Source organism: Sebastes umbrosus, chromosome 18 (assembly GCF_015220745.1).
Source record: "Sebastes umbrosus isolate fSebUmb1 chromosome 18, fSebUmb1.pri, whole genome shotgun sequence".
In the NCBI taxonomy this organism is placed as follows: domain Eukaryota; kingdom Metazoa; phylum Chordata; class Actinopteri; order Perciformes; family Sebastidae; genus Sebastes; species Sebastes umbrosus.
Window position 1 is genome coordinate 18866179 of NC_051286.1, and position 27895 is coordinate 18894073.

Below are 27895 nucleotides of genomic sequence, written 5' to 3' on the forward strand. Positions count from 1 at the left end.
GTCTAATCAGCCAGATTAACACAGGAGAACACGTGTTGGTGTGCAGAGCCCTTAAATAATGCTTTAAAATATAGGTACCAAAAAAATACAGCAAAGGAGGCTAAATAACGCTCCACTGGTTACAGATTTTAGTTTTCTCATTATTTGGTCTTTATGTTTTGTTCTTTTATTGTTGTTTTTATTTTGTCTGTATTTCATTGTATCTGTGCAAGCACTTTGAAACTATGTTTGGTGCTATATAAATAAAGATTATTATTATTATTATTATTATTACCTATGGTATCTTTAATTTTTAAAGTATTTTTTAGTATGGCTTAATTGAATAAATTAAATAAATATCCAAAAAGAAATAATGGCTCAATAAGTTCTTGAGTCCAGAGTGTGATTTGTCTGGCCTCATATTGTAGTGTACACTTTTGACCACTAGGTGTCGTCGAGGATACAACATCCCTGTGTTGGTGAACGGGACCCTGCAGGTGGTGACTTCCTCCAGTAGGGGGCAGTAATGAAACACTTAATAGATGCAAGCTACCGTTTTCAAATTCAACGAAGAGGAAGGAGGACTTTCACTCTTTAGCTCAGTTACACAACAATTCTCTCTAAACACCCACGACTACAACAAGGTAAACGACTTATACTCCTGCTACTGACGAGTTAATGACAGTAAATACACTCACAGTGTGTTATAGTCATACAGCAGCTAACATCTGTGTGCTAGCCTCGGTAGCTGGTTTAATAACTGCTAACCTGCTAGCTAACTTAACAAGGCAGTCTCTGAGCTTTAGCTGCATTTAGCTGCTTTGTTTGCTTCTCTAGTTGTTGGTGTTTAATTGTTAAGTTGTAGTGACTGGCTGTCAGCTAGCAAAGCCTCTCTTTCACTTGATCATTTGACGTTGTTGTGTTGTTGTTTGGCTGCAGACTGTGAGATGGTTTTGACACATAGATGACCTGCAGCCTGCAACGCTTATGACCGACAGAGAGTCTCACATTTAGCAGGTCTAATTTGAGGTATGTATTGTTTTGATTAGACTGAGCAAATCTGGGTGCATGTTTTGGTGAATCAGCTGTTATCCTGTTATTATTCTACAGGTTCAACACACAGGGTGACCCATGCTTTCTGATGAGCTTGACTCCAAACCAGAGGTAAATCTTGTCATCATGTTTTCATGTTTTATTGCAAGAGGCAGGATGCTTTTTGGTGTGATTTAGATTATTAATGCATTACACAAGGCAAGGCGAGGCAGCTTTATTTGTAGAGCACATTTCAGCAACAGGGCAATTCAAAGTGCTTTACATAAACATTCAAGAACATTGAGACAAAGTGCAAAAGAACATTAAGACATAATTAAAACAGCTATAAAAACATTAAATATTAGAAAATAAAAACAAGCTAAAAATAAAAGCTAGGATAGAAGCTAAAATATAAATATATATATATATATATATATATATATATATATATATATATAACACACAAGAGTAAAAGCTCTAGTGAAATATAAGATCACTATCTGGTTTAATAAAAGGCAGCAGCAGCAAACAGGAAAGTTTTAAGCTTTGATTTTAATGAACTCAGAGTTGGAGTTGGTCCTGCAGGTTTCTGGGAGCTTGTTCCAGATATTTGGTGCATAAAAACTGAACGCTGCTTCTGCATGTTTAGTTCTGACTCTGGGGACACTAGGCAGACCTGATCCAGATGAACCTGAGAGGTCTGGATGGTTCAGAACATAGCAGATGATCAGAAATGTATTTTGGCCCTAAACCATTTAGTGCTTTGTAAACCAGCAGGAGTATTTTGAAATCAATTCTCTGAGAGACAGGCAGCCAGTGTAGAGACCTCAGAACTGGACTGATGTGATCCACTTTCTTGGTCTTAGTGAGGACTCCAGCAGCAGCGTTGTGAATCAGCTGCAGATGTCTGATCCATTTCTTAGGAAGACCAGTAAAGACGCCGTTACAGTAGTCAAGTCGGCTGAAGATAAATGCATGGACTAGTTTTTCCAAATCCTGCTGAGACATCAGTCCTCTAATTCTTGCTATATTCTTCAGGTGATAGAAGGCTGTCTTTGTAATTGTCTTCATATGGCTCATAAAATGGGAAGAAGAGTTGGGAACACAGATAACTGATGAAGAATGGAAACAGATGTCGAGTGAAATACATAAAAACAACCAGTTCCTTGTTGTGGAGAGAACTCGCTTGGAAAATAAATATGAGATATTTCTTGACCCCTGAAATAAATTCCAAATATAAAAGAAGACCAACCTCTCAGTGCTGGAAAAATTGTGGTGAAAGTAACGCAAATAATTTAGATATCTTCTACACATGCAGTCAATTGAATTTGTTTTGGTTAGAAATATTTAAGCTTATAGACATTTTCAAAAAACCTCTGTATTTAAAAGCAGAGCATATCGTACTCGGGGAAACCTCCAGTTGGTCTCGGGAAAGATGAACATTACTTATTTAGAATACTCAGAATCACAACACTGAAGCAAATAACAAAAGGGTGGAAAAAACTAAACCCCCAGATTTTATAAAATGGAAAAGTCTAATTCAAGAAGTAAAAGTTATGGAAAAGGGAACTCACAAAATAAGGAATATGGAGGATGTTTTGGAGAGGAGATGGAGTCTAACAGAAGGAAAAATATTGCTACATGGGTTAGCATGCATGCACATATACATATGCCCGGAGGTGACCTGACATGTGAAGGTGGATGCATGTGCGATCCTATGTAAATGATATTGCTATATCTCTGCGCTGCGATTGATCAACTATTGTAATTACAAACTGTAAATTGCATATATGAAAACAACCTTGAAAAAAGGAAAAAAAATATAGTATGAAAAAAAAGATGAATGCATTACACGAGCTTCATTATTATGCTGTGGCTCTTCTCTTCTCCTCCTCCTCTCAGCTGCTGGTGCAGTTTGTGCAGAACGCGTCCATCCCGTTGGTGCAGGGTCTGGAGGACTGTGACTCCAAACACTCCTGCCTTCCTCTGCTGACTCCAGCTGAGAGCTCGCTGTGCAGCCCGCTGGAGCTCACAGGTCAGCAGCCGCTCCCTGCTCTTGTTGTGTCCACCAGAGGCCAAAACACTAGCACTACTATTCATTTAGTGTTTACTACATGTCGCACAATACCACTAGTGATACATTTTTTATTGTTTATTAATGTTACTGTCTCCTTTGTTGTGTGAATCTTTTTAATCTCTAAATATTAAAGGTATAATATGCAACACTTTTCCTTAAAAAACAGTCTAATACAAAATAATCCCTCTCAATCATCACTTATGACCCACTTGAAGTGTGTGGCGGTGTCTGTTTCTGCAGAGACCCTGCAGCCCTCTGCCTTTATTTTCTCTTTTCTTATTATTTTGATTTGCCCGGGACGCTTCGGCGCCACAATGGCGCACAGGGTGTGCAGCCCGTTCAGGTGGTCAAATACCGCAACTCTGTCATTTCTGATTCCAAGGCACAAGCATTAGGCTATACACCGATGGGCACATGTCCCCCTTTAGATGCTTTGTGGCCTTATTTGATGGATGAGAACGGTTTTGTTACATTGCTGTGAGTTCCCCTGTTCCTCTGTCTCTCCTCTGCTGTGTGCAGTGGCTGTCGTGTGCTGCTATCAGTGTGTATGTGTCAGTTTGACACATAGTTTGACCGAGGCACACACACCAGGCAGTGAGGACAGCCTGCCTTTCGGCTGCTTTCTTTCAAAGTCCGGCAACTCGGCACCTTCCCGCAGGGTTGTGCGGAGGTGTGCAGAGTTAGTTTATCTGTGTTTTAGAATGTAACCACCGTGAAACAGTAAAAAAATAAGTTTTATTTCTTGGATTCGCTGCTTTGTTCCCACTAACGCGACTCTCTCCGTTCACTCTATAGCTCGCTCGACCATCGCTGCTCTCCCTCTCTCTCCCTCTCTTTAGTTTAGCTTAGGAGGAGTGGCCAACTTTGAATGCGGCGTGTTTAAAAACACCGACCGACAACTGTTGCATATTATACCTTTTAAAGTGACTATAGTCAACTATGTATCAAATGACAATGTGAAAGGCGTCGCTTGTAGTGATGAACCTTCAGAGAATTATCCCCTGAATGTGCAGCTCCCCTCGGGTTTACAGAGCTTTATAGTGAGTTTCAGCTCATTGTTTAGCTGTTGGTTTAATCTCACCACTATCACAGCGTTGTTTTCAGATGCAACAGGCAACTGTTTTCAGCAAATAAGCTCTAAAAATCCACTGTACACTACCTGCTCAGCACCAAACAGCAGACAGACACAGTTAGTAACTAGCTGGTAAACAAAGTGGAGCATCTATCAGCTAAAAAAGCCAGATATTTCCCTCAGGAGTTGGTAGAGACACGACTCCAAATTAATCAAGATGTTGCTCTGTTGCTAACGAGATCGCCGTATTGATAATATGTCAATGTTGTGTTCTCTCAACTTGTTTTCCGCTCTCCCCAAATGGCCAAAAACAAATCAGCTTTAAAATTGAACTGAGCGGTTGAAAACCCAAATTATTAAGATAATTCCACAATCCAGAGATTTCTTGATCCAGTTCTGCATCAAAATGTACAAGTGATAGACAGTTATGGATACATATGCCATATTTTTTTTAAATTCAAGTGTGGCAGTCAGTGGCAAACTAGATGAGGCAGTTTCTGCTGTGTGAACGCTGGATGCTGAAAAGCTGACACTAAACTGTGTTGCTGGCTATAAAAGTTGAATAATGCACGTAATGTTTGAAAGATGTGGAATATTTAAAGGGGTGTGTTGAAAAGCTGACGCTAAACTGAATAATGTGGAAATCGAATAATGCCCATAATGTATGAAAGTTGCGGAACATTATAAGATTTGAGTGGAGTATGAAGTATGAATAAGTAGAGAAGATGTGAAAAATACTTGAAAAAGTGTGAAAATGTCTCAGTCCTGCATGTGTGTGTGTGTCAAACTGCACTAATTAGGATCATCTCATGCTGCTTGCTTTAATGTGTGTGTAAAGAAGCAGTTGAAGGAGTATGAAGAAATGGAAAGTGTGAAAATATCTAAGTCCTGTATGTTTGCGTGTGTTTGTCAAAGTGCACTAATTAGCGCATCTCAATCAGCTGTCTCCAGCTGCAATCAAAGGTTGCCATGGTGATGGTGACCGCTGTGTGACTCCGCGGTCAGACGGTTCATTGAAGTTCATAGAAATTAAGCTGAGGCGCACCTCTTAAACCTCTGCTTCCCAGTGAAAAACCAATGGTTAAAATATTCTTATCATGAAACGGAGAAGACTGCCGAAACGCGTTGATGTTGATTTGTGGTGTCAAAAATGTGAGAATGGGAGCAGGTTAGGAAACTGGCACTGTCTGCTCTCCTCCGCGTGGGAATAATAATAATAAAGAGCGAGAAGATAGTGAATATATATGTACAAAAAAGTCAATTTTGCAATGTTAAGAAAATGTTTCACGGCTCTGAGTGCCTGCACTTTTTCATTTATGTCTGTTTTTCACAGTGCTGTGGATATTATTCTTGTTTCACAACATCTCCATGCCGTTAAGATTTGGATCAATAATCTCTTTAGATCTGACAAGCTCTATCTGACTCTGCTGTAGAAAATAGGATTAGTATTTGCTCAAGGTATTTCAGCATCCATAGCTTTTGATGGACAGATGCCCCTTTTGACACACCGTGTCTGTGATTTGGCTGCCTTGTGTGTTTATATACCCTGTAAAACCCATTTAGAAAAAAAATGCACATTTGGCAGCACGTATAGAACTTATAATAGATATTGGATGTATTTATATATTAAAAGTGCCCTGTGGGGTTTTCTTGTATGCAAACATAAATTCAGTGTTTCTTACAAATTCCAATATGTATGTATGTATATATATATATATATATATATATATATATATATATATATATATATATATATATATATATTAGGGCTGTCTAAGTTAACGCGATAATAACCCGTTAACGCAAATTTGTTTTAACCCCACTAATTTCTTTGACAAATTAACACAACGTGTGATCTTTAGGTTGTAGCGGGCTCAGTTTTAAAGCTAGAGTGAAGATACTGGCATCATATGAAACTACAAAACCTAAAGAATCCATTGGTACCATCCATGTCATACTAGCATGTGTGCAAAAGAGGCTAAATAACACTCCAAACTTTAGCTAAATTTTGGCAAGGAAAAACTGGCGTTGTCATTTTCAAAGGCGTCCGTTGACCTCTGACCTCAAGATATATGAATGAAAATGGTTGTATGGGTACCCACGAGTCTCCCCTTTACAGACATGCCCACTTTATGATACTCACATGCAGTTCAGGCAAGTCATAGTCAAGTCAGCACACTGACACACTGACAGCTGTTGTTGCCTGTTGGGCTGCAGTTCGCCATGTTATGATTTGAGCATATTTTTTTATGCTGAATGCAGTACCTGTGAGGGTTTTTGGACAATATTTGTCATCGTTTTGTGTTGTTAATTGATTTCTAATAATAGATATATGCATACATTTGCATAAAGCAAGCATATTTGCCCACTCCCATGTTGTTAAGAGTAATAAATACTTGACAAATCTCCCTTTTTAAGGGAGCATTTTGAACAGATAAAAAATGTGCGAATAATTTGTGATTAACTGCGATTAACTTTCGACAATCATGTGATTATTTTACAATATAAACCATAGTTTGATTATTTTGGATATTAATTTGCAGATAAGGTGCAGTGTTTTATTCAGGACTGAAACTAACAATCTCTGATTTTCTCCTCAGACGGAGGCCTGAGCCATGAGCCTGAGAGTTCTCCCTCCCTGTCAGAGTTCGGAGGTGTGTCAGTGCGAAGCCCGTTAGTGGTCCAGACACACTCTCATCCACGGGCCTCACCCAGCCCGCCACCCATCCTCCATGACCTACAACAGTCAGACAGCACTTCCTATGTCCTACTGAACCTCGCAAAAGGTAAAGGAATACTAAACCAACCCTTAACTATTCACATATGCCAGAGTCTCAGATCTCTTTCCCCCTGTGATGAGTCACACCCCTGATGGATGGAGTGAGAAGTTTTACATTAAAACTCTAAATCTGATCTTGTGTCAGTACTTTGGGTCTTGCACGGCTCCCGATTCTACACACAGCGCTAAAAAAGAAATGGGGTGACACATTTTCATGAAGAACTGTGAATTATTTTGGCTGCAAGAAATGATCCTTGGCAGGCACATTCTCTTGGTTCATCAGACCTTGGCAGGACAGCCAAAAAATTAATTTTGGTCTCTGACATACACCTTTTGTGCAGCGTGCTGTGTTCTGTCTGTGACTCACTGAGCGATGCGAAGGATAGAAAAGGCTTTTCAGTAGACAAAAATCACTTTCTGTCTATTGTTACATTAAATTCAAATCTTGAATAAAGAGGGATTGGGTCTTTTGAGCGTGTTTATGTATTTTTCAATGTGCGTTGGCCAGCATCCTCTTTGCCTTTTCAGAATAAAGCTCTAACATTTAACACAAAACGGCTGAACGTGATGGGAGGACAATAATGAATTCAGAAATGTGACCTAGAGAGGCTCGCACAATTGATGATCATGCAGAATGTTGCATTTGCCTTGAGTATTTTTTTTTTTGTTTCATGGTGATTCTCCTCCTGCCTTTTCTCCCCTTTAAGGCATCACAGCCTCCTCAGAGTCCCTGATCTTCGCCGCAGATGGCGCCGGGGAGGATGACGACGAGGGGGTCTCATCAGGGGACTATGGGATAGATGGCAGTGCTCCCTGGTATCTGCGGGTACAGGAGCTGGCACACGACAGCCTGATTGCCGCCACGCGGGCACAGCTTGCGAGAGATGCTAAGGCCAGCCAGGACGCCAGAGCTGCAAGTGTCACTAACGGTAAAGTCACTTCTTAGAGGTCTTTTACACTGGAAAGTCAAACAGGCTCTTCATAACAAAAATACCATGTTGCTGTTCATGGATGTGTGCAGTGGCATGTGCGTTACAGCCCTGCCAGGTTTAAGACTAACATTAAAAGAAAAAGAAAGTAAGACTGTGTACAGGAAGCTGCACATTTTTTTATGGTAAGATAACATCAGCCGGTCTACTTAAGGCAGGCATCAAAGACGAGAAAGACGAGAAATGAGGTCAGTGATGAGATGAAAATGGAGTGTAATCAGCACCGACTGAAACTGTGTTCAACACTTCTCATCATAAGTCTCAAAATCAAAATGAATTTGTCTAAACAGAATTTTACAAGTCTGACTGCAAATATATCCAGTAGAGGTCTAGATGGCACATTAGCACGAAAAACCTTGATCATGCTTCAGCGCATATTGTTGTACTGCGTCTGTGATGATTTAATGTGCATTTAGTAGTATGACTGATGCAGGTGTCAAGAGAGGGAGAGAGAGGGTACAAGTCTGCAGGGATCAGAAAGACACAGGTTAGACGACAGGAAAGGGAGGCAGCAGCAGAGTAGTAGAGAGGACACGGGTGATCAGGAAAAATATGTTACATTAAAGGTATACTATGCAGGATTTTCCAAAATAACAATGTATAGACTCTTACAAAAGTAATCCCTCTCATTCATCACTTATGATCCACTAGAAAGTGTGTGGCGGTGTCTGTATCTGCAGAGACCCAGTAGCCCTCTGCCTGTATTGTCTTCTTAATTTGCTGTGTTCAGGACGTTTCTGGGCGTTTCAGCCTTTGGTGCACTGGGTGTGTAGCCCCCCACACATGCATCCAAGAGGAAGTTATAAAAGTAACGGATACAGCCCCGAGCGAAACGCCCAAAGCTCGTTCCAAAACGAGAGTGAATCTGGTGTTAGCTTTCACTTTCTCTGCCGTATGATGTGATGCTGCAGTTGGTACACTGGGCTGTGTTCTGGCAAATGTGGTCAGGGGACATGCGCTTCAACTATGACAATTCCTGCATAGTGTGCCTTTAAGGATAAATGGAGAGGCTGATGTTTCGGAATAGTTAATACGGTCATTCTCTGTTTTTGCTGAGAGTTGGATGAGAAGGTCAATGCCACTTCTCTGGTTAAATATACATCTACCCCCAGCAGCCAGTGTATCATAAAAAAAACTGTACTATGACATTACTATACATTTTAATGGCATACTATACTATGACTTTTTCCAACATACTACAATATGACTTTTTTATCACTTTTTTCAACATACTATACTGTTACTTTTTAACGATTATTTTCGACATACTATACTATGAATTTTCTACAACTGTTTTCAAGATACTATACTTTAACTTTTTTATCACTTTTTTTCAATGTACTATACTATGACTTTTTTAAATTATTTTTTCGACATACTATAGTATGTCTTTTTTATGATTCTTTTTTTTTTTTTACATAATATACTTTGACATTTTTCAACACACTACACTATGAATTTTTTTATGACTTTTTCTGGCAAACTATATCGTGACTTTTTTTCTACATACTACACAATTACTCTTTTGACATCCTATAATATTACATTTTTTACGGCTTTTTTTCAACATACTATACTGTGAAAAAATTCTATCTTAATCTGTTGTTTACTAACTTTACCTTAATCTCTTCTTAGTCATTTAACTGTGAAGCTATCTTCTCTGATCTAAGACACTTTCACTTCCCTGCAGCACAGCGCCGTAGCAAGCTGTTGACCCACACCGGGAGTCAGGACTTCATCACAACCACTTTTAACTTCCCTCCGCAGGCTGCCTGATAGATAAAAAAATGTCCAATGATATTCAAGGCAACATGACTCCGAGCTACATCTCTGATCTTTGAACTGAGTCGAATTGCAGCCAGAGGTGGTGAAGTTTATTCCCATCTTTGCCCTCTCCTAGTTTATTTCCTTCCACCCCAACCTGCATCCGTTTTCCGTGGTTTGTGATTTTCTACTTCGATGCAGCGTCATTGTATGTGCTGTTTTTGTTTTACTGATTTTTTTCCACTACTATAACTCCATATTGTCAGGTGATCAAGTAGCCTAGTTTGAGTTCAGATGGAGTCTCTTAGCACAGGTGTTCTTACCTCCTTATGATGTCTCCACGTATCTTTGACGTCATTATATTTCCATTAAGTCAAGTGAGAACGGTTAGCAAAGGAAAGAAAAAACACTTTTAAGACTATGTGGATGTGTTGGATATGATCAAAGTGACCAAAATGAAGTGTTTTACACATAGTGGCACATTGAAAAATCTGTCTTGTTCTGAGCTAGTGCACCAGTTAAGAAAGGGTGTAAAATACTTTGTACGCTGTTATATAAAATGTCTGCAGCAGACTGTAAGTGTTTCAGTGTGAGACTAAAACTCCACTATCTGAGCCAGTGTGATGGCTGCCCTCCCACTAACTTGCTGTAGATTAGACGAGTTCTCTCAGCAGCTGGGTATCAGTTATAGGTGCATTACTGCCGGCACGCTGTAAGCAGAATTGGACCTGTTAAAGGCATTCAAAGCAGGGAGTCCGGGCAGGTGAAAAGGGAGTGATTGCATTCAGCTTCGGGTGGTTTTCTTTTGGCTGCAGTTGTTCGGCAGGGCTCAGTCAGTACCCGATGATTAGCTGCAGCTGGGCTCCAGAAGCCCGGCCACCTTGCACTTCTTTCTTGTTTTCTGCACAACCCCGCTCACTTTTCCTCTTCTGGTTGCCTAGGCGATCACACACACAGTTTGACAGCAGATGGGGACAAGCGAGAGCTGCCGTCTCGGACCAGCCGCCCCCTCTCCAAGCAGATCCTCCGCTGCTCGTTCGAGGGTTGCTGCAGGACGTTCACCTGGCCGGCTCATCTCAAATACCACCTCAAAACACACAGGTAACACAATGCATCTCGCGGCGAGGGAGGATAATGGCTTCAGGCAGCAGTTCCAACAAGATGCCATTGCCAAAGCATCAATATTCAACCCCTGTGCAAATCCTGGCTCATGTGGATATATTTTCCAAATTGAAAAATAATAATTCAAGCTTACAGCTAAAACAGCTTTCTGTATATGTAATTACACTGGCAATTATCTAAGCTGAATTCATAGAAATGTCCAAGCCATTAATTACCTGTTAAACCAAACTGTAACACAGATATTTGAAGTCTTAAACACAAAGTATCACTTTAAAGTGCTTCTGTTCCCTACGCATGAAAACAACTATGTCCAGCCCACATGGCCTTACAAGACACCATAAATCTGTATAAACGGGATAGAGTGCTATCTATACATTTTCAAGAAATATTAAGAAAACCAATTTGAATAATTTCCATAGATTTCATCAGATTTTTAAACCTTTATTATCTACAACAAAATCATAATATCATTGACAAAAGCATTTACTGTATGTAAAAATCAGAGTAAATACTAATTAAATAGTTCATCTTGCCTTCTTTTGCCCAGACTTTTGAGACGGAGTTAGTTTATGAGAGTGGTATTAGTGTTGTGTTTACTCTTCATCAATCACAAAGATGGATGTGTTCGCTGTTCAGATGTTTTACAGCTAAGGCAAAGGAGACATCACACTTTGTTTTCCACAGGTTGTTTATTGGTGGAGGCAGATAGAGCAGCCAAACAGCTGAGGCTTAGAAAGACGTGTATTAGTACTGCAGGAAGTCTCTTAACATCAGTGTAGGAAATCTATTTGTGATTGCCTGCCCCTGTCTGACCTTGTGGTAGGCTGTTTTGCAAATGAAACACGGGAGGGACACCTGACGCCTTTGTTTGTTTGGTTATCTCTGCTCCAAAGGAACGACCGAATGTTCAGGTGCGGCGCGGAGGGCTGCGGGAAGAGTTTCTACGTGCTGCAGAGGCTGCAGGTTCACATGAGGACTCACAACGGCGAGAAGCCCTTCATCTGCAAGGAGAAGAACTGTGGCAAGAAGTTCACCACGGCTGGAAATTTGAAGAACCACAGACGCATCCACACAGGTGGGGAGCGGGAGATACCCCGCGCATAAAAGGGCCCAAACACGCTGGAAGCAATAACTGACTCAGGCCATTTGACTGTGCTCATTTAATGCTTCCTTGGTGCAGTCATGGCCGGAGATTTGAAGAGTCAGCAGCGCTGGCGCCTCCATTTCACTGCTGCAATGAGTAACAGCACTCTGTCATATTTTATTTAGGGTGACATTAAGATTTTTGATGGCCTGTTCCACAGTCTGCTTCTTCTATCTAGGGACCAGTTAGCAGGCCAGCTACACTATACACAGTGTTTATATTTTGCCCATATGTCTGGTAGAACAGCTTTCTACGGGCTATAATATCCACTTAGTTGGATGAAATTATATTACGTTTGTTATGTTTTTAGTGCATCAAAATAGGTCAGCTGTCACCATAAGTTTACTACATTAAGTCTTGCAGAATTCAACAATGTGTGTGTGTGTGTGGTGGGTGGCTGCTTCCAGGAGAGAAGCCTTTTCTGTGCGAAGCAGATGGTTGTGGGCGATCCTTTGCAGAGTATTCCAGTCTACGAAAACACATGCTCGTACATTCTGGTGAGTGGGACAGAGTTAACAGCTGTACAGCTGAGCACTTTTTTTTTTTTTTGGTAATTAGTGTTGCTACAGATAAAGCATTTCATCATGTGCCTTGAAGAGAGATGCATCCCGTATCAGAGGGGAGGATATCACAGGATCTCTCTTTGTGTTTCCCAGGTGAGAAGCCTCATCACTGTGGGATCTGTGGGAAGACGTTCTCTCAGTCTGGCAGCAGAAACGTCCACATGAGGAAGAGACACGGAGAGGAGGGGCTCGGCAGTGAAAGCAGAGAAACGGGTCTTTTCTTTCTCTCTTTCTCACTCACATTATCTTTTTCTCTCTCTCTCACACATACACACACACAGTGCAGTAGGTGGTTATGCTAATCCTTGGATTATGTAGCTTCAAGCAGCCCATACATTTTAAAATGTGCATAGAGATAGTGTTGGTTTAAGTTACATTTCGGAACATTTCTTGAATAATTAATGGCTTTAGCGCTTAAAAATTTATCATTCAAATTTTTATTCTTCAGGGCCAGTAACGGAATTGTTTTAGACTGCACATATCTCTGGAAAAAAGCAGAGATGGCACAGCTCGACTGCAGAAAATAGGCCTGTTAGGCGTCTTGTGATGGGTTCAGATTTGTCTGAGAAAACTGTGTAATCACCAAGTTATAATGGCGCAGTAACTCAAATTCATGTCTTCAAGCTTTCTTGCGCCTCACTCAAATGTCTTTTTCTCCGTCACCTTACAAATTACTTGGATAAATGAGTGGATACTTGAGTAAATCTCCACGCTGCAGCTGTGAGAAATTTACCCAAGTTCACTCCTGCCTCTATTCTTAGTATCAGTACGTCTTCAGATTAAAAGCGTCATTACATTCCAACATATTGTCTAATTGTACCAAATCTGTTTAAATTAGTTTTGTTTTTTTTTAAACGTGTAACAATGAGAGCAGACAGCGCGTTTGCCTCCTTGTCACATTTGCGTAGCAGTGGGGAAGCACCGCAGCTGAATCACCACTGAGGAAGCGCTGCCAAAGCTCTAATTATAAACAGCAGATTTATTCGGGTCAGCCTCCCCAAAGAGGCTGGTCTTTAGTAAAAAGCAAAGGAAGATGCGGCTTCAAAACAGATGGGTAGTTTCTGAGCTACTGGATGAATAATTAAATTGACTGTCTGTGTTGGAATAACTATACAGTCCTAAAAACAACCCATTTTCACACAAGCGTCAAAATGGTAAATTAAAAGTTAGTAATAATGAGCAGATTTCAGTTTTGATTTGCTGTAATTTGTTGGCTGTTAGATCCTTTACAGATCGTAGATTAAGTACAGCAGTGTGTCGCTCTTCTTTTCCATACTTCTTTTGTGTTGAGAGGCGGGAAAAGCTAAAGTTTGCTGTCTTGTTTGCGACTGACAGGAGAGGCTCTTACACAAAGCAGCCTGCTGGAGGCGGACGGTGAAAACGGAGACGGTATGGTCACCATGACAACAACTGTTGAACCCATGAATCTTCACCACGCCATGCTGAGATCACCAGGTATGCTTTTATACATGTATGGCAGGGAAAACCCAATACATACTGTACAGGGTGTCACAACAATAATTTAGTGAAGCTCACACTGTGCTGTCAGTGTCAGAGGTGCTGAGTCAACTTGTGGTGTTGCTGATGTCCTGTTGAGTGTTTTTCAATAATTGCTGAAGGTTTTCTTTTGGGATTTTTGAACAATTAATCAACAATTCAGACAGCAGCACTACTGTGTAGTTTGTTGCCTTGAAAATGTTAAAATGGTGATTGTGGAAGTTGAAACACACAGCTTGTTGGTAGCTTGCTGAACAAGCCTCTTTCTGTCAGTCCCACAGATAGTCTCTGCTAAAATTGTTATTCTGTAAAGTTGGTTCCAACCCAACTATGATTTATTTAACTCTTGGACCGTTACTTGGAATAATATTTTATAACTGGAGCACTCAACATTCAAGTTACATGGTGCGGATTCTACTTCAGTCGATAGTTGGTCCCATGCTGTTAAATTTACCAGGGCTTCAGTGTAAATGTTTTATGAATTCTTGATGCATGCTAAGGCTGACTTATGTTAATATAAGGTTGTAATATGTATCTACCCGTGTAGTGCTTATACATCATCTTCTGGGCTTTTTTGGTATTATTAGTAGTAGTAGTAGTACAAAGTGTTTCTTATATTACTTTCGTATTTTTTCTTTTCCTAATTTATTGTCTTGAGAGAATAGGAGAATAGTGGTCACAAATAGACTGTTGCTACCACATACTAAAATTCACTTAATAGGGTATTTATGCAACAAAACAACAGAGTTCAGTCAACACCTCTGACAGTCTCAAAACACAGATCTTTACTTAATTGGCATTTACTTCTGTGTTATGTGTCATTTTGTCCATCTCCTGTAGTAGCATATGCCTGCGGCTAAGTGGTTATTCAATATTACTGTATCGTTTTGTACATTATATGTGGTAACATGATTTTTGCATAGTGTATATAGCACTTTTCTATTGATTTCAACCATATAGCCCAGCTCTAAGCTAATTTCTGAAGACTACACTTGTTTAAAATTGATCCCCGTTAAAGCCCATGTGTAATGCCTAAAGATAACGATTCACCCCCTTGGACTGAATACTTTTATTTTGCATGTCCTTCAGTTTTTCCTAAATTGGCCTGACTGACTTTTTTTTTTTTTTTTACTTTTTCGACATGCTATACTGTGACTTTTTGTGACTTTTTTCGACATACTATGACTTTTTAAGGTTTTTTCGATAAACTATACTGACTTTTTTTCATGACTTTTTTGACGTACTATACGATAACTTTTTATGATTTTTTTGACATACTATACTATGACTTTTTTAAACATACTATACTGACTTTTTATGACTTTTTTTGCATAGTGTATGTAGCATGTACAGTATCTATTGATTTCAACCATATAGCCCAGCTCTAAGCTAGTTTCTGAAAACTACACTCATTTAAAATTGTTCCCATTTCATGTGTAATTCCTAAAGATAACTATTCACCCCCTTGGACTGAATATTTTTATTTTGCACGTCCTTCAGTTTTTCCTAAATTGGCATGTCAGCATTAAAACCAAAATGTATAACCAGGTGAAAGCTTGCAGAAATTCAAGGACACATTTTTAGTAGTGTTTCAGCCCTCAAAGGTGTTCCATCTCCTAATGACGGTATGTACGTACGGATTGACAGAATTCATGCTACCATGTAGTTTCTCTTTGAACTCATCTTTGTCTCCCTCCCTCCAGGCTCTGCAGACTCGGTGGTTGTTCTCTCTCAGCCACATGAATTGGTGACCATGACGACCGAAGGCCATGCATATGGAGAAGATGTGGTGGCGCTGCTTTAGTCTGCCATCATGAAAAAAAATGTCACACACTGCCTATTTCCACAGCGCTAGACTGACAGTCTCAGTGGACTTAACGCAGACATCTTTTTGTAAATAGATTAATCGCTGACTTTCACCCCTGTAGATATTTGTAATTAGCCACCGATGATGGTTTTATTTTGACAAGCGAGAAACGGCAAAGTTTGTACAAACAACCTTTTTTCCTCAAGTTTTTGAAAACAAATACTCCCAAAGAAATACTGAGACGGGTTTGAAAAGTTTATGAAAATATAATGCATTATCATTGTAAACAGCAGTGTGAGGTTGAAATGAAGTGATGATAATGAGTCCCACTTATCTCTAAATTTCTTCCAATGGCTGATATGATTGCCTGTCAAATTTAAATGTACCATTATGCTTATTACTAACTACAAAAACCAGGACAATAAAAACTACTGAAGCTCAGTACATCATGTTGCTGCATGTAAACACTGGTCTTGCACAACCAGCCAGGCCACCCGGTTTATCAGCCGGAGGAAAACATCCATCTCAAACAAATTGTGTATCTAGTAATGCTCAAAACGGAGTGTTATTGGTAACATCTTTCACTCAAATGTCAACCTCCAGTGCTTCACTTGTTCTTTGAGTAAGGCAACACATTGCTCATTTACAGCTCAATATATTACACTTGAGAATAATTGCTTTTTAAAAAAAAATTAAGAATTACTCATGGGGTTAGCTCTGCCCTCATAAAACAAACTGCAACTGTCTGGGGCCGTAAGATAAGGTAGTGCACATTACCCGTGTTTGTTATTGAGCACCACCTAAATGAGCAGTGTTTGTTCCTCCCTTCTCCTCAGTGGATCTTCAGGTTGTGGAAGTGGTCCAACGTGGCGCCCAAAGCCCAGCTTGCCTCCACGTTGTTCACTTTCTTGGTCAACTAGGAGGGGGAAAAAAACAAAACACCAAATCACTCAAATGCCTTTTGTATTTATTGAAATAAAAAAAGTAACCAAATGTTTCTGTAGAATGTCCTGCTTCATTCTCTTTCTGGCATGAATTGTGCTATTTTTTTTAGGTATATGGCATCACTTGTTTTAGGTGATGATGTCAAATGTGTACTACAATTTAAAAAAAACAAACAAAAAAACAATTTTTTAACGTAACCATGCTTGTGTCTTTTAATGTGAGTCAATAGATGAGTGAGCTACACAACTTTAAACACGAGTACTTGATTTTATAATGCCTCGCAACCTTTTGAAACATGTTCCTCTGTTTATTCCTTCTGTTGCATCCTTAAAAGCAAAGCCACGAACCCTGTTGCTTGTGTTGTGTAATGTTCACCTTCAGCACGGTGCTCTCCTTGAAGCCGAATCCATCCTTGAGCAGGCAAGTGATGTAGGTCAGGTCCATACACAGGAAAGAACGGATGGGAGGGTACTTGGTCATCTTATTGCACACTGAGCAGACAAAAGGGAATCACGTCTGTTAGGCTGAATAATTACTCTTCTGTATTCTGCTGAGAGGATGAGGGCAGGATTTCAGATAGCAGCTCGTACACAAGTCCAGACTATTGAGATGCACACAGTGTCTCAAGTTCAGGGTGCTGCAGATAGGTCATAGTAAGGATGCATTGCTGCGCCCATCTTACCCTCTTTAGCTCTCTTCTTGAAGTCTCTTACCTCCAGCATCCCTCCTTGGACCTCATCTGCAACAGGAGGTGATTAAGGTCATCTTCCACGCAGTTTAAATGCTATACCAATCATTAAGAGCAGATCTACTTGCATATTTCCATAATAATACTAGAGCATGTGCCCTTTCAGCTTGGACTGGCAGAGGATAGCAATTTCTCTAATAACTACACACCTATAGCTCGTCAAATCCACTGAGACAGGTGCAGATGACTCACAATTCCCTGCCTCTCTCTTGCATTGGAACGGGTAATAACATCCTGCTGGGTCTGTATAATTATGTAAGGTGTGTACAGAGGGTGTGTGTGCTAACCGATAAGGCCTCCATCCACAGCTCTGTCAAAATAATAGGAGAATGCATAGAATACGTTGCTGTCCTCGAGCTCATGCGGCTGATGAATAATCCCCTTCACCACCTTAAGTACTTCCTGATAACAAAGCTTGTATCCTGCATAACCTGGAGAAGAAACAGACAGCGGTGTAAATTATGCATCTCATGCAGGAACAACATTGTGAAATGATGTGTAATTAAACTGAAGTCCATTTTAATGAGCATAATGGACATAACTGCAGATGTTTGGTTGTCACAAAATGTTCTGTTTTGTATATTTGCTCAAATCTGTCACATACTTTGATTTACTCTGGATGTCTGACATACTATGATATTTTTATATACTATGCTATGATTTTTTTACGACTTTTTTCAATATACAAAACTGACTTTTTTCGACATACTATATGACTTTTTCACGATTTTTTTCCACATACTATAAAATTTTTTTTTAGACGTACTATACTATGATTTTTATTTTTACTTTCTTCGACATACTATATGGCTTTTTTTCCCACATACTATAAGATGTTTTTTTTTTTACATACTATACGATGGTTTTCATTTTCGACACACAATACTATGGCTTTTTTTTACATACTATGCAATGTTTTTTTCGACATACTATACTACGACTTTTTTTCAACATACTATATGATTTTTTTCGACATACTACACCATGACTTTTTTATTATTTTTGACATACTATACTATGTCTATACTGTGACTTTTTTCGACATTCTATAATATGATTTTTTTCACGACTTTTTTCGTCATACTACACTATGACTTTTTTTCGACACACTGTACTATGCCTTTTTTTCAACATACTATACTATGACTTTTTTTCGACATACTATACTATGATTTTTACTTTCTTCGACATACTATATGGCTTTTTTCCCCACATACTATATACGATGGTTTCATTTTCGACATACTATACTATGACTTTTTTCGACACACAATACAATGGCTTTTTTTTTACATACTATACTATGATTTTTTTTCGACGTACTATACAATGTTTTTTTCGACATACTATACTACGACTTTTTTCGACATACTATAATATGACTTTTTTTCGTCATACTATGACTTCTTTTTCGACATACTATACTATGACTTTTTTTGACACACTACACTATGACTTTTTTTTACACACTATACTATGGGTTATAGTCATAGTATTATTAGAAGCCTTTTTTACATACTATATTATGACTTTTTTGACATACTATATTTTAAGTAGGTTTAACCTCATCACAATGAAATTCAAAGGGGTGATTAAAAATGTTCATTCCCTCATCCAGTAGCTTTGATTTTTACTCCATTCAACAGACTGATTAAACTTTAAATTAACAGGATCTTACCATCTGGGTCCCCGCTCACTTGATAGGTCAGCCCTCCAAAACTCCATTCATCCCTGAACTTCTTTGGCAGGCAGGGACTTTTAAAAACCCGCCACTCCAACCCTGTTAGAGCACAGACGTCACTTGTTTAATCTTCTAACTGGCTCAACGGCTTCACACCTGGTCACCATAGTCTGAGACTGACTCATTCACTAACACAATTTTCTCTGAAGCCCTTTTGTGATTCATCTAAGGGTCTCACTTGAATTGTGTATTAGAGAGAAAGACTTGAAAGTACATCCCAGAAAAACATCGCTCTCTTGTTACCTCCTTTACACAGTATTTGGAGAAATAGGCAGGAACGGAAACAACACCCGAGAGAGCACTTGGAGAACTGACTCACTGTTGAGTCCCAGAATCTTTCAGAGACACACTCACAATGAACAACACTGACCCGCAGCTAATGGCAACAGAGCACCTTTTCCTCATGTACAGCACAGTACCTTCTGCACCCAGAGCGCCCAGTGTGGCCAGTCGCGCTGCCATCAGTCCATTTCCAAGGTAACTGGATGAAGTCAGAAGATTGTTACACAGTTACAAAACCAACAAGGAACAGACTGTGTATGTAACAAGTAAGTCATTCTGAAAATAGGCCAAACAAATGGTGTCTGCCTATTATTCACATCCTAATGACTAAACAGATAATAGAAGTTTTCCTAATGAAAAACAGATCAAAGAGAAGATATAAAGTTACAAGAAAGTCAGTGGCGTTTGTAATATAATTAGTCAATACTGGAGGGCAATTTAAAAATATATGGAAATTACCTTGAACAGAGATTAAATCAGGAATTGATTTGATGCAATAAGATATAATTCAGATGGAAGATTACTATGTTTTATGAAACAACGCATTAATTATCAATTATTACCTGTAAGTGTATAATTCAAATGATGAGTTGGAGATGCCCAATCTGGCAATGTAGTCGGCAAAAGGAACACTTTCAATGGTTTTCTACAGTGGAATATGAAGAATATAGTGGGTTACTAATCACTAAAGACTTTAATTTGTGCAGAAATCTCTTAGTATGCAAACAAACTACTGACCCTCAGTTTCGGCAGGAAAGTGATCTGCGTGGATCCTCCTCCCAGATCCAAGATTCCCACTGTCTTCTTGTTTTGTGCATTCAGGTGACCTGAAAACAGATCCTACTTTAATCCAGCAGCCACAACAGAGAAGAGCTAATCAGTTATACCTCAGATGTAATCTTCAAAAGCCCTATTTGACACAGAATGTGCAACCCAAAAGTATAAAATCCCAACGCTGAGCCTGATAAAGATCAGAGCTATCCCCTTGGGGCAACGGAATCATAGTTGTATGCATTCAGCCTGTATTTGGGAAGCAGGGTCTATAATAAGACTCTAGGATAATTTTCAAACACCGAGTTAAATTTGGATGCAAGTTTACAGTACTCACCTGTCAGATAGTTCACAGATATCCAAGCCAGGATTCCTACATTAAAGAGATTAGCAAACCAAGAAACAGAATACAGACATTTCAGGTGGAAGTTAATTTTAGAAAAGCTGACAACAAATTTTCACAGAAATTACAATGGCTACAGCAATATACAAACACATGTGCAAACACATGAGGAAGAGCTATAATACTAAAAAACAAGGTTGAAATGCTGACAAATCAATTACACTGTGGCACAACAGACAATAACAGTTTTTTCCACCACATAATTACAGACTTTTAAGGGTCACAACAACTTTGTGGTGAAGAGCAATTTCATTTTTTGTTAAGTATCATCATAAAAGACAGCAATAATCTGCTGCAATTTAGTTAAATGTCTGCAGTAAGCAAAGACGTCTTATAGAAATTGCTCAGCACACAAAGTGGGGCAGAAGGATCACTGATGGCACCTACAAAGTGCTGCAGAAAGGAACATGAGTGGCTGTGATAACTGACGAATGTGTTGCTTGTCGGGGCAGACGTTACCTTCATTTGTGCCGTTCATTATGCTGACGCTGTTGTCTGGGACCAAAAAAGGAGATTCGTCAAACACATGTTGAACCTGTGGAGCAAGAGAGGGAGGAGAGGCAGAATGAGTGATTTCAGAGAAAGGGGGAGAGGGAGAGGGAGAGGGAGAGCACGAGGGCGCCAAGAAAAGCAGCAGAGAAATGGCCTTAATGTTATCTACTGTAATGGTAGCTCATCCAGAGGTGCCCTCCGCTTGAAGGGATTAATTAATTCCCTCAAGGGGATTAATAAAGTATCATTTATCTTCCAAGGTGCCCCAGGTCCACCTATTACTATTTTATCCCCTCCACAAGAGCCTTCCACACTAAGCTCACACCACTCTGATAACAATACTTTTTCTCTCGTCTATGTACTACCTGCCATAACACTGAAAATGTTCTTTCCTCTTCTGCCTGCTCCTTTGCTGGATAAGAGGTTGCACTTTTCCCTAGAAAGTGTTAGACAATGTAGCGCCTAACAACTCCCTTCTGATAAAGAACTGCACTCTAGTTTAGGTCTCAGCAGCATGTCATGTCTCGGTACCATTGCACTCGTGTACCTGCTCCAAAAGAGCCTGGGCTTTCTCTGCAGCCAGCAGCCGAAGTCCAGCTGTGGCTCTGAGGACAAGTGGAGTTCTCTTCCACTCCAGGCGAGGCACAGTCTTCTTGGCCACCTTCAACATCATCCTCACTGTGTGTCCAGCCTTTAAAAAACAGACACAATGCTCACTACAAAAACAGCACGGTTCAGACCGATCTTTTGACAACAGGGTGACTAGTCGGAGTTGAGAAAACATTTGACGTGTTACATATCAGGCTGCTGGAATATTCACTGGTTTGTCATTTTGCGTTTCTCACTTCCTACTTACTTTCATTAGCAATGTGATTCCCCGCAGAGGGAAGCTATTGGCAGTGTTTCTGAATACAATGTAGAGCCGGTGGACCTTTTCTTCAGCTCAATATAATTGATTAGATTTGACAATGAACTCACCAGTTCAGGGGAGTCAGCATATGCTGACAAACCGGGCTTTATGGAATGGAACATCTCATTGTCCAAAACAGGCAGCTCCTCTAAAAGATACAAGATCCACCCACATCAAATATGCAGCAGCTATTAAAAAGGCATTAAGAGTCCTTAATCTGCTTAGCATACATATGCAGAATATATCCCCTTATTCAAGACGAGGCATGTTAACTTGAATCTGACAAAATAGGATTATTTCTTACAAAGTAAATGAAGAAAAGTATAACCTATGTCCCCTGAGGTGAAAAATCACAGGTTTATAGAAATGAGAGGCTATGAGGATAGAGGGGAAAGCTGTGGAAAGGAATAGAGCCTGCAAATCAGCTTGTTACTCTGCTGTTTGCATTGGAAATCAATTGGTCACAGGCCATGTAAGTACATTACATGATGCCCTTACTACAGTAAATACACATATGATTTAACCTGCCTCTCACCCTGGATGCTGATATCATAATATGAGTAAAAGAGCAGGTCAGAGTAATATGTGCAATATTACCTGAGTCACTGTGGATGAAGGTGTAGACATGGATGCGTGTCCCTGTGCTCCCTGCATCAAACATCACTGCATAGAAGATGCGGCTGTGGTTTGCTGGTCGGCTGAGACGGGGAAGGATGTTCCCGATGCTGTTGGTCAAATCCAGGAGAGAGGTCTTGACCTGGGCTCGGCTCAGTCCTGCAACAGCGAGCAGGACCAGGAGCAGGATTGGCCCCTTGAGCTTCATCTTCACTCTGCAGAATCAACCAAAGAACAATATTATAGGTCTACTATTCTATTAAATGGGTTTGAACTTCTCAAAAAAAAGCAGCTCTAACTGCTGCTGACTAGTATTAGGAGATGTTAAAATTATAGCATGATAAGGAACAGAGGAGTAAGAAGCCATAGGGTTATATATATATATATTAGACCACACCCTGTCAGACTTTCTAACCAACCACAGAGACACACCCCAAAATCAACCTCTCTACCTGCTGAGTCAACTCCTGAGGAGAATTTAAAAAAACATCACAACACCATGTCGGACTTAACTCGGTGGACTTTAATCGTTTGATCTTGGTCTTCAATCAATACATGGCAACTCAAGTATGTCTCAACATCTCTCTACAAAACTCAGCTATCTAATGTAAGGAATTATGATTTCTTTAAAGCCTCAGTCAGGCACTGATCTGTGGGAAAACCCTACTGAGACAGTCACTCTGCTTACATTGAAAAATAAGAGACTGATGAATTTTGTTGCATGAGAAATTTCACTGTCTGTGAATTTTAATTATAGTTTTAAATTTCAGGCATTTAACCTGCGCTATTGTGTAAAGCAAGTTACAAACATGAATAGGACATACCTAGCAATTGCTTTAATTAAAGTTAAAGGACTGTCTAATAACTGAGCCCCCTGGCTGCATCCCTTTATTATTTATTAATCACTGAAATGTTTCAGAAGCTAAGCATGAGATCATTTTCATTTGCAGCCTGGATGTTTGCCCATTTGAAGCCCCACTCTGCTAGAAATGATGCAAACGCTTAACATCAAAATGCACCAGGCGTCATAAATTTACAGAGCAGTGATGCATGTAAGAAACTGCCACTGAACTTGTCACATGCCTTACATCTCAGTATGTGAGAAGAGCGTGTATTAAGAAGAATCTTCACAAGTCTGGCAGTGTAAATGCGACTATGGTTTTTCTGATGTCTCCAGTGACTTGTATTAATGTAAAGAAGATCTGTGTCTCCAGAGTGGGCAGTTTTGCTCCGAGGCAGAGCAAAGGAAGGAAACTGTGTCAGTCTGGGAGAAGAAAGCCTCGCATGATTCACTCAAATCACCTTATAATCCTGTTCAGTTTTGCAACATTTTTGAAAACTTGCATATAGTTCGTAAATAGCTTAAAAGGCAGAGACATGCAACAGAGACTCTGTGCTCTCAGTCACATTGAAGAACTAGTCCCTGATTTAAAACAATGTTCTCACTGCTACGTGGTTACATATCGGTATTTATCAGTATGACCAAACCATGCGAACAATACTGTCTGAGAGAATCTATACTATGTAATCATTGCTGTGCATATAAGCCATACATTTCTATACGATCTTATAGAGCAGTGATTCTCAAAGTGGGGTCCGTGGCACTCCGTCAGGGCGTCCGTGAAATAATTTGCTATTAATTATAAAATTGTGCTGCATCATTAAGAAGTGCAAATCTACAGATGGGGACCATTTACCGCAATAAAACATGCATATTCTGTTCTTTACTCCCACCCGCGTTAGCTTTGGGCCAATAGAAGCTCTCATATGATTGACACACAGCAATAAGTTCACTATTTTTAAGTTGACGCACTTACTGAAAGTCAGCTTTAGAATGGTAAGTTTAATTATCTGGATTTATTAGGACTATGCCAGTCTATACGTTTTCTGAAAGCTTTTAAGATCAATTACTTGAAAATGATAAATTATGTCAAGTTGAGTTCAAACGCAATTTGAATAAAATGCAATTCAATGTTTAAAAGTATATAAGTGGTATTAACATGATGGAAATTGAAATGTGTTTGAATTTTTAGCATACAAATAGTTCCAATGGCATCTAAGGAGTAGTATGCGTATGCTTAATCAGTGATACAATTATGAGGGTCCTCAGAAAATGTTCTACCCTGTAAAGGGACCCTGACACTGAAAAGTTTGAGAGTCCCTGTTATAGAAGATTTGAAATATTTGTTAAGAGTTGCATGAAGGTTGATTACTTTGTAATGTTTTTTAATCATTCTTAGTGCTCTAGGGTGTTTCTATACTGGATATTTCTGGGGCTGCCTCACTGCATACTGAATTTAATAAGCGGCTTGCCGGACAATGGCAATTTTATAACTAAAATAAACGTACTTTTACTGTAGCATTAGCAGAAATGAACCATGAAAATCGACTTCCACAGTGCCCATAAAGTTAATAATCCACCGTTGGTGATGCATTTGAGCTAACTAGGAGTCCAGTGAACAGGTGCAGGACGTTTGATAAGGCACATAACCAAACAAAGTGAAAGTACAGCAATATACAGCAATGCAAGAATGGAATTCACTCCCAAATCATATTACATAACAAAATACTATATATGGTTTTAAAAAAACAATAACAGAGCATTACTTAAGAAGAAACTTTAGCATTAATAAGTATTCTTTGGTGTGTAAGGGTATTAAGGGCATTCCATGTTAAATGATGATATTTATGTTAGATCATGATAGATTCAGTCGGAGACGCTCTATTTTCTTTGTGTTTTTGTCATTTAAACTGTGTCAGTTGTTATTGTTTCATTTACAGTTGACGTGTATTACAATGTGTTATGTTAGTGTATGATGAGTCGTGTGAATGGGTATTTTTTAATTGTCACCATGTAAACTATGTTGACCCCAGGAAAAATAGTTGCTGCTATTAGTGATGTGTCGGTCACGAACGAGCTGGCTCAAAGAGCCGGCTCTTTTAAGTGAACGATGGGAGCCGGCTCCCGTCCGAGAGCTGTTTTTTTTGTTTTTTTTTTATAAATTCAAGGCAGAATGATAGGACGATCTTCTCCGCACTATGGGCACTCCATGCACTCCATGCACTGACTGTGACTGAATGTTGTGTTAATGACGTCCGTGTGACCAATCAGGTGATGACAGACAAGGATCATACCATCAAGCAGGGAGGGGCGGGGGTGCGCGGCGCGCTGACGGCCTACAGGTACAGAGCAGGAGGGAGGAGAGAGAAAGCGAGAGGAGTGCGGTGCGCGAATAGCAGACAAGATGAGTGACAGTCAGAAACGAAGCAGCATGTAAAATTATGGTATTAAGGAAATTATAAGGTTTAGTATATATATATATATATATATATATATTCAATATAATTATATTGAATAATTTAAGTGATATATGCGCACACATACTAATCAAAAATCCAAACTGCGCTAAATTTGGCTGAATTATAAAAGGCAGAAGTGGTAAAACGAAGAACCGTGTAGGGAGCCGAAAGAGCCGGCTCTTCTTGGTGAGCTGAGCCAAATGATCTGGCTCACTAAAAGGAGCCGGGATTCCCATCACTAGCTGCTATGCAAAAGCTGATGGGGCTCTAAACAAACAAAAAAACAAACAAACAAACAAACTGTCCTGTCTGGCTGGATGTGAGTTCAGCAGATAGAAAAGCTCTGTATAAGGCTATAACATGTAACTTTAGTCATCAATTCAATTCACAGGTGAGATACACACACAGCACTAAAGTATTTCTAGAGAACAAACTCAAGTTCTGAATATTATTACAGTGTATGGTATCTTATGGTAATTTTGTTAATAGTCTATTTATTGTCAATACTGTAAATACTGCTTCTATTTTTTATACTTCCTTCTATTAAATGGTTCATATTTTGTTACTTTGTTTAGCTCTTTTTTTACTGTGTTAGCTGATGCATCTTGTTTTTTTGCACTACCCTCTTTGCTGCTGTACACTACACATGTCCCCCCTGCGGGACTAATAAAGGAATATCTTATCTCATTAGCTACAACAAAGCTGAGACGATTGTGTCCAGATTATATACACTGTATAAAATAATATTTTTTTGAATTTGATCAATTACAGATATTATAATCTATAATCAAGAAGGCAATGTTATGCTTCTGGGATCAGATTTTCATCTGTCTATAGGTTATGTTTGGTGAAAGTCGTTATTTACAGTGTGGGCCTATTTACGTATAGATTATAATTTTATATTTAGGACTTTGGCTCCACAACCAGCACTGCTCCCAGTAGACCACTTACACTTACACACCAAAAACTGACCTGATATTTTCAGGTGGAATTTAATTTCATTCTCACTGTGCAATATCATTTCCCACTCGTTGCAATTCTGTTAATAGTCTGTTTATTGTCAATACTGTAAATACTGCTCCTATTTTTATACTTCCTTCTATTTAAATGGTTCATATTCATATTTTGAAGCTGATGCATCTTGTTTTTTTGCACTATCCCCTTTGCTGCTGTACACTGCACATATCCCCACTGCGGGACTAATAAAGGAATATCTGATCTCATCTTGTTAAGCAGCCTTTTAACTGCAGACACACTTGGAGACACACCGAAAACAACTAAAACACACAGTATTCGAATATATAGCTAACTTATTGAGTGTTTTCTGAACGCTAAACACACTCAGCTCACCATGATGTCCGACCGGAAAACTCTTCTGGCAGCTGACTCGTCGTGACGTCACCCGTGTTATGATAATGTTTTTTTTCCAGTCTAGTGCAAGGCTCACCAATGGATGTCAGAGTAAAACATGAGTAGAACACAGATAAGACCACAAAGAGCAATACACAGCCTGTTCTGTCAGGATCATTATTTTCTGATATGTATCACAGGCAGTCAAAAAGAGTGGGATGCTTGTAAAAATGATAGGCTGTGTATTATTCCTTCCTGCAGCTGTCAGACTCCACAACCAGCACTGCTCCCAGTAGACCACTTACACACCAACAAACTGACAATAACCTGATATTTTCAGGTGTAATTTCATTCATTCATTCATTCTCACTGTGCAATTTTGTTAATAGTCTGTTTATTGTCAATACTGCTCCTATTTTTATACTTCCTTCTATTTAAATGGTTCATATTTTGTCACACTTTGTTTAGCTCTTTTTTAATGTGTTAGCTGATGCATCTGTTTTTTTTTGTACT

At 39.4% G+C, this 27895-nt stretch overlaps 2 protein-coding genes across 2 annotated transcripts; one reads left to right on the forward strand and one right to left on the reverse strand.

The window, feature by feature from the left end:
- The first annotated feature begins 486 nt into the window (after positions 1–486).
- On the forward strand, positions 487–16818 carry znf410 (zinc finger protein 410). Its single transcript, XM_037749872.1, has 12 exons — positions 487–623; positions 919–1008; positions 1090–1143; positions 2914–3046; positions 6761–6946; positions 7647–7868; positions 10634–10793; positions 11708–11889; positions 12366–12455; positions 12615–12734; positions 13857–13976; positions 15722–16818. Exons 3-12 carry the CDS (start codon positions 1111–1113, stop codon positions 15820–15822), a joined length of 1347 nt encoding a protein of 448 aa, XP_037605800.1. The 5' UTR covers positions 487–623; positions 919–1008; positions 1090–1110; the 3' UTR covers positions 15823–16818.
- On the reverse strand, positions 16072–27617 carry LOC119476524 (ectonucleoside triphosphate diphosphohydrolase 5-like). The gene is made up of 14 exons (XM_037749873.1): positions 27383–27617; positions 22715–22947; positions 22186–22265; positions 21755–21898; positions 21175–21250; positions 20650–20685; positions 20280–20368; positions 20105–20187; positions 19679–19740; positions 19197–19298; positions 17806–17949; positions 17453–17509; positions 17146–17261; positions 16072–16741 (listed from the first exon to the last, which is right to left on the reverse strand). Exons 2-14 carry the CDS (start codon positions 22938–22940, stop codon positions 16658–16660), a joined length of 1299 nt encoding a protein of 432 aa, XP_037605801.1. The 5' UTR covers positions 22941–22947; positions 27383–27617; the 3' UTR covers positions 16072–16657.
- Between the last annotated feature and the right edge of the window lie 278 nt (positions 27618–27895).

Excerpts from the sequence above, each read along its gene's own strand:
- znf410 (XM_037749872.1), top strand. The coding sequence starts at position 1,111 with ATGCTTTCTGATGAGCTTGACTCCAAACCAGAG. Across the intron at positions 1,144-2,913 it reads AGCTTGACTCCAAACCAGAG|CTGCTGGTGCAGTTTGTGCA; the intron begins GTAAATCTTGTC and ends TCCTCCTCTCAG. Across the intron at positions 3,047-6,760 it reads CAGCCCGCTGGAGCTCACAG|ACGGAGGCCTGAGCCATGAG; the intron begins GTCAGCAGCCGC and ends TTTTCTCCTCAG.
- LOC119476524 (XM_037749873.1), bottom strand. The coding sequence starts at position 22,940 with ATGAAGCTCAAGGGGCCAATCCTGCTCCTGGTCCTGCTCGCTGTTGCA. Across the intron at positions 20,369-20,649 it reads ATCTGTGAACTATCTGACAG|GTCACCTGAATGCACAAAAC; the intron begins GTGAGTACTGTA and ends ATCTGTTTTCAG. Across the intron at positions 17,510-17,805 it reads TGTGGATGGAGGCCTTATCG|ATGAGGTCCAAGGAGGGATG; the intron begins GTTAGCACACAC and ends CTCCTGTTGCAG.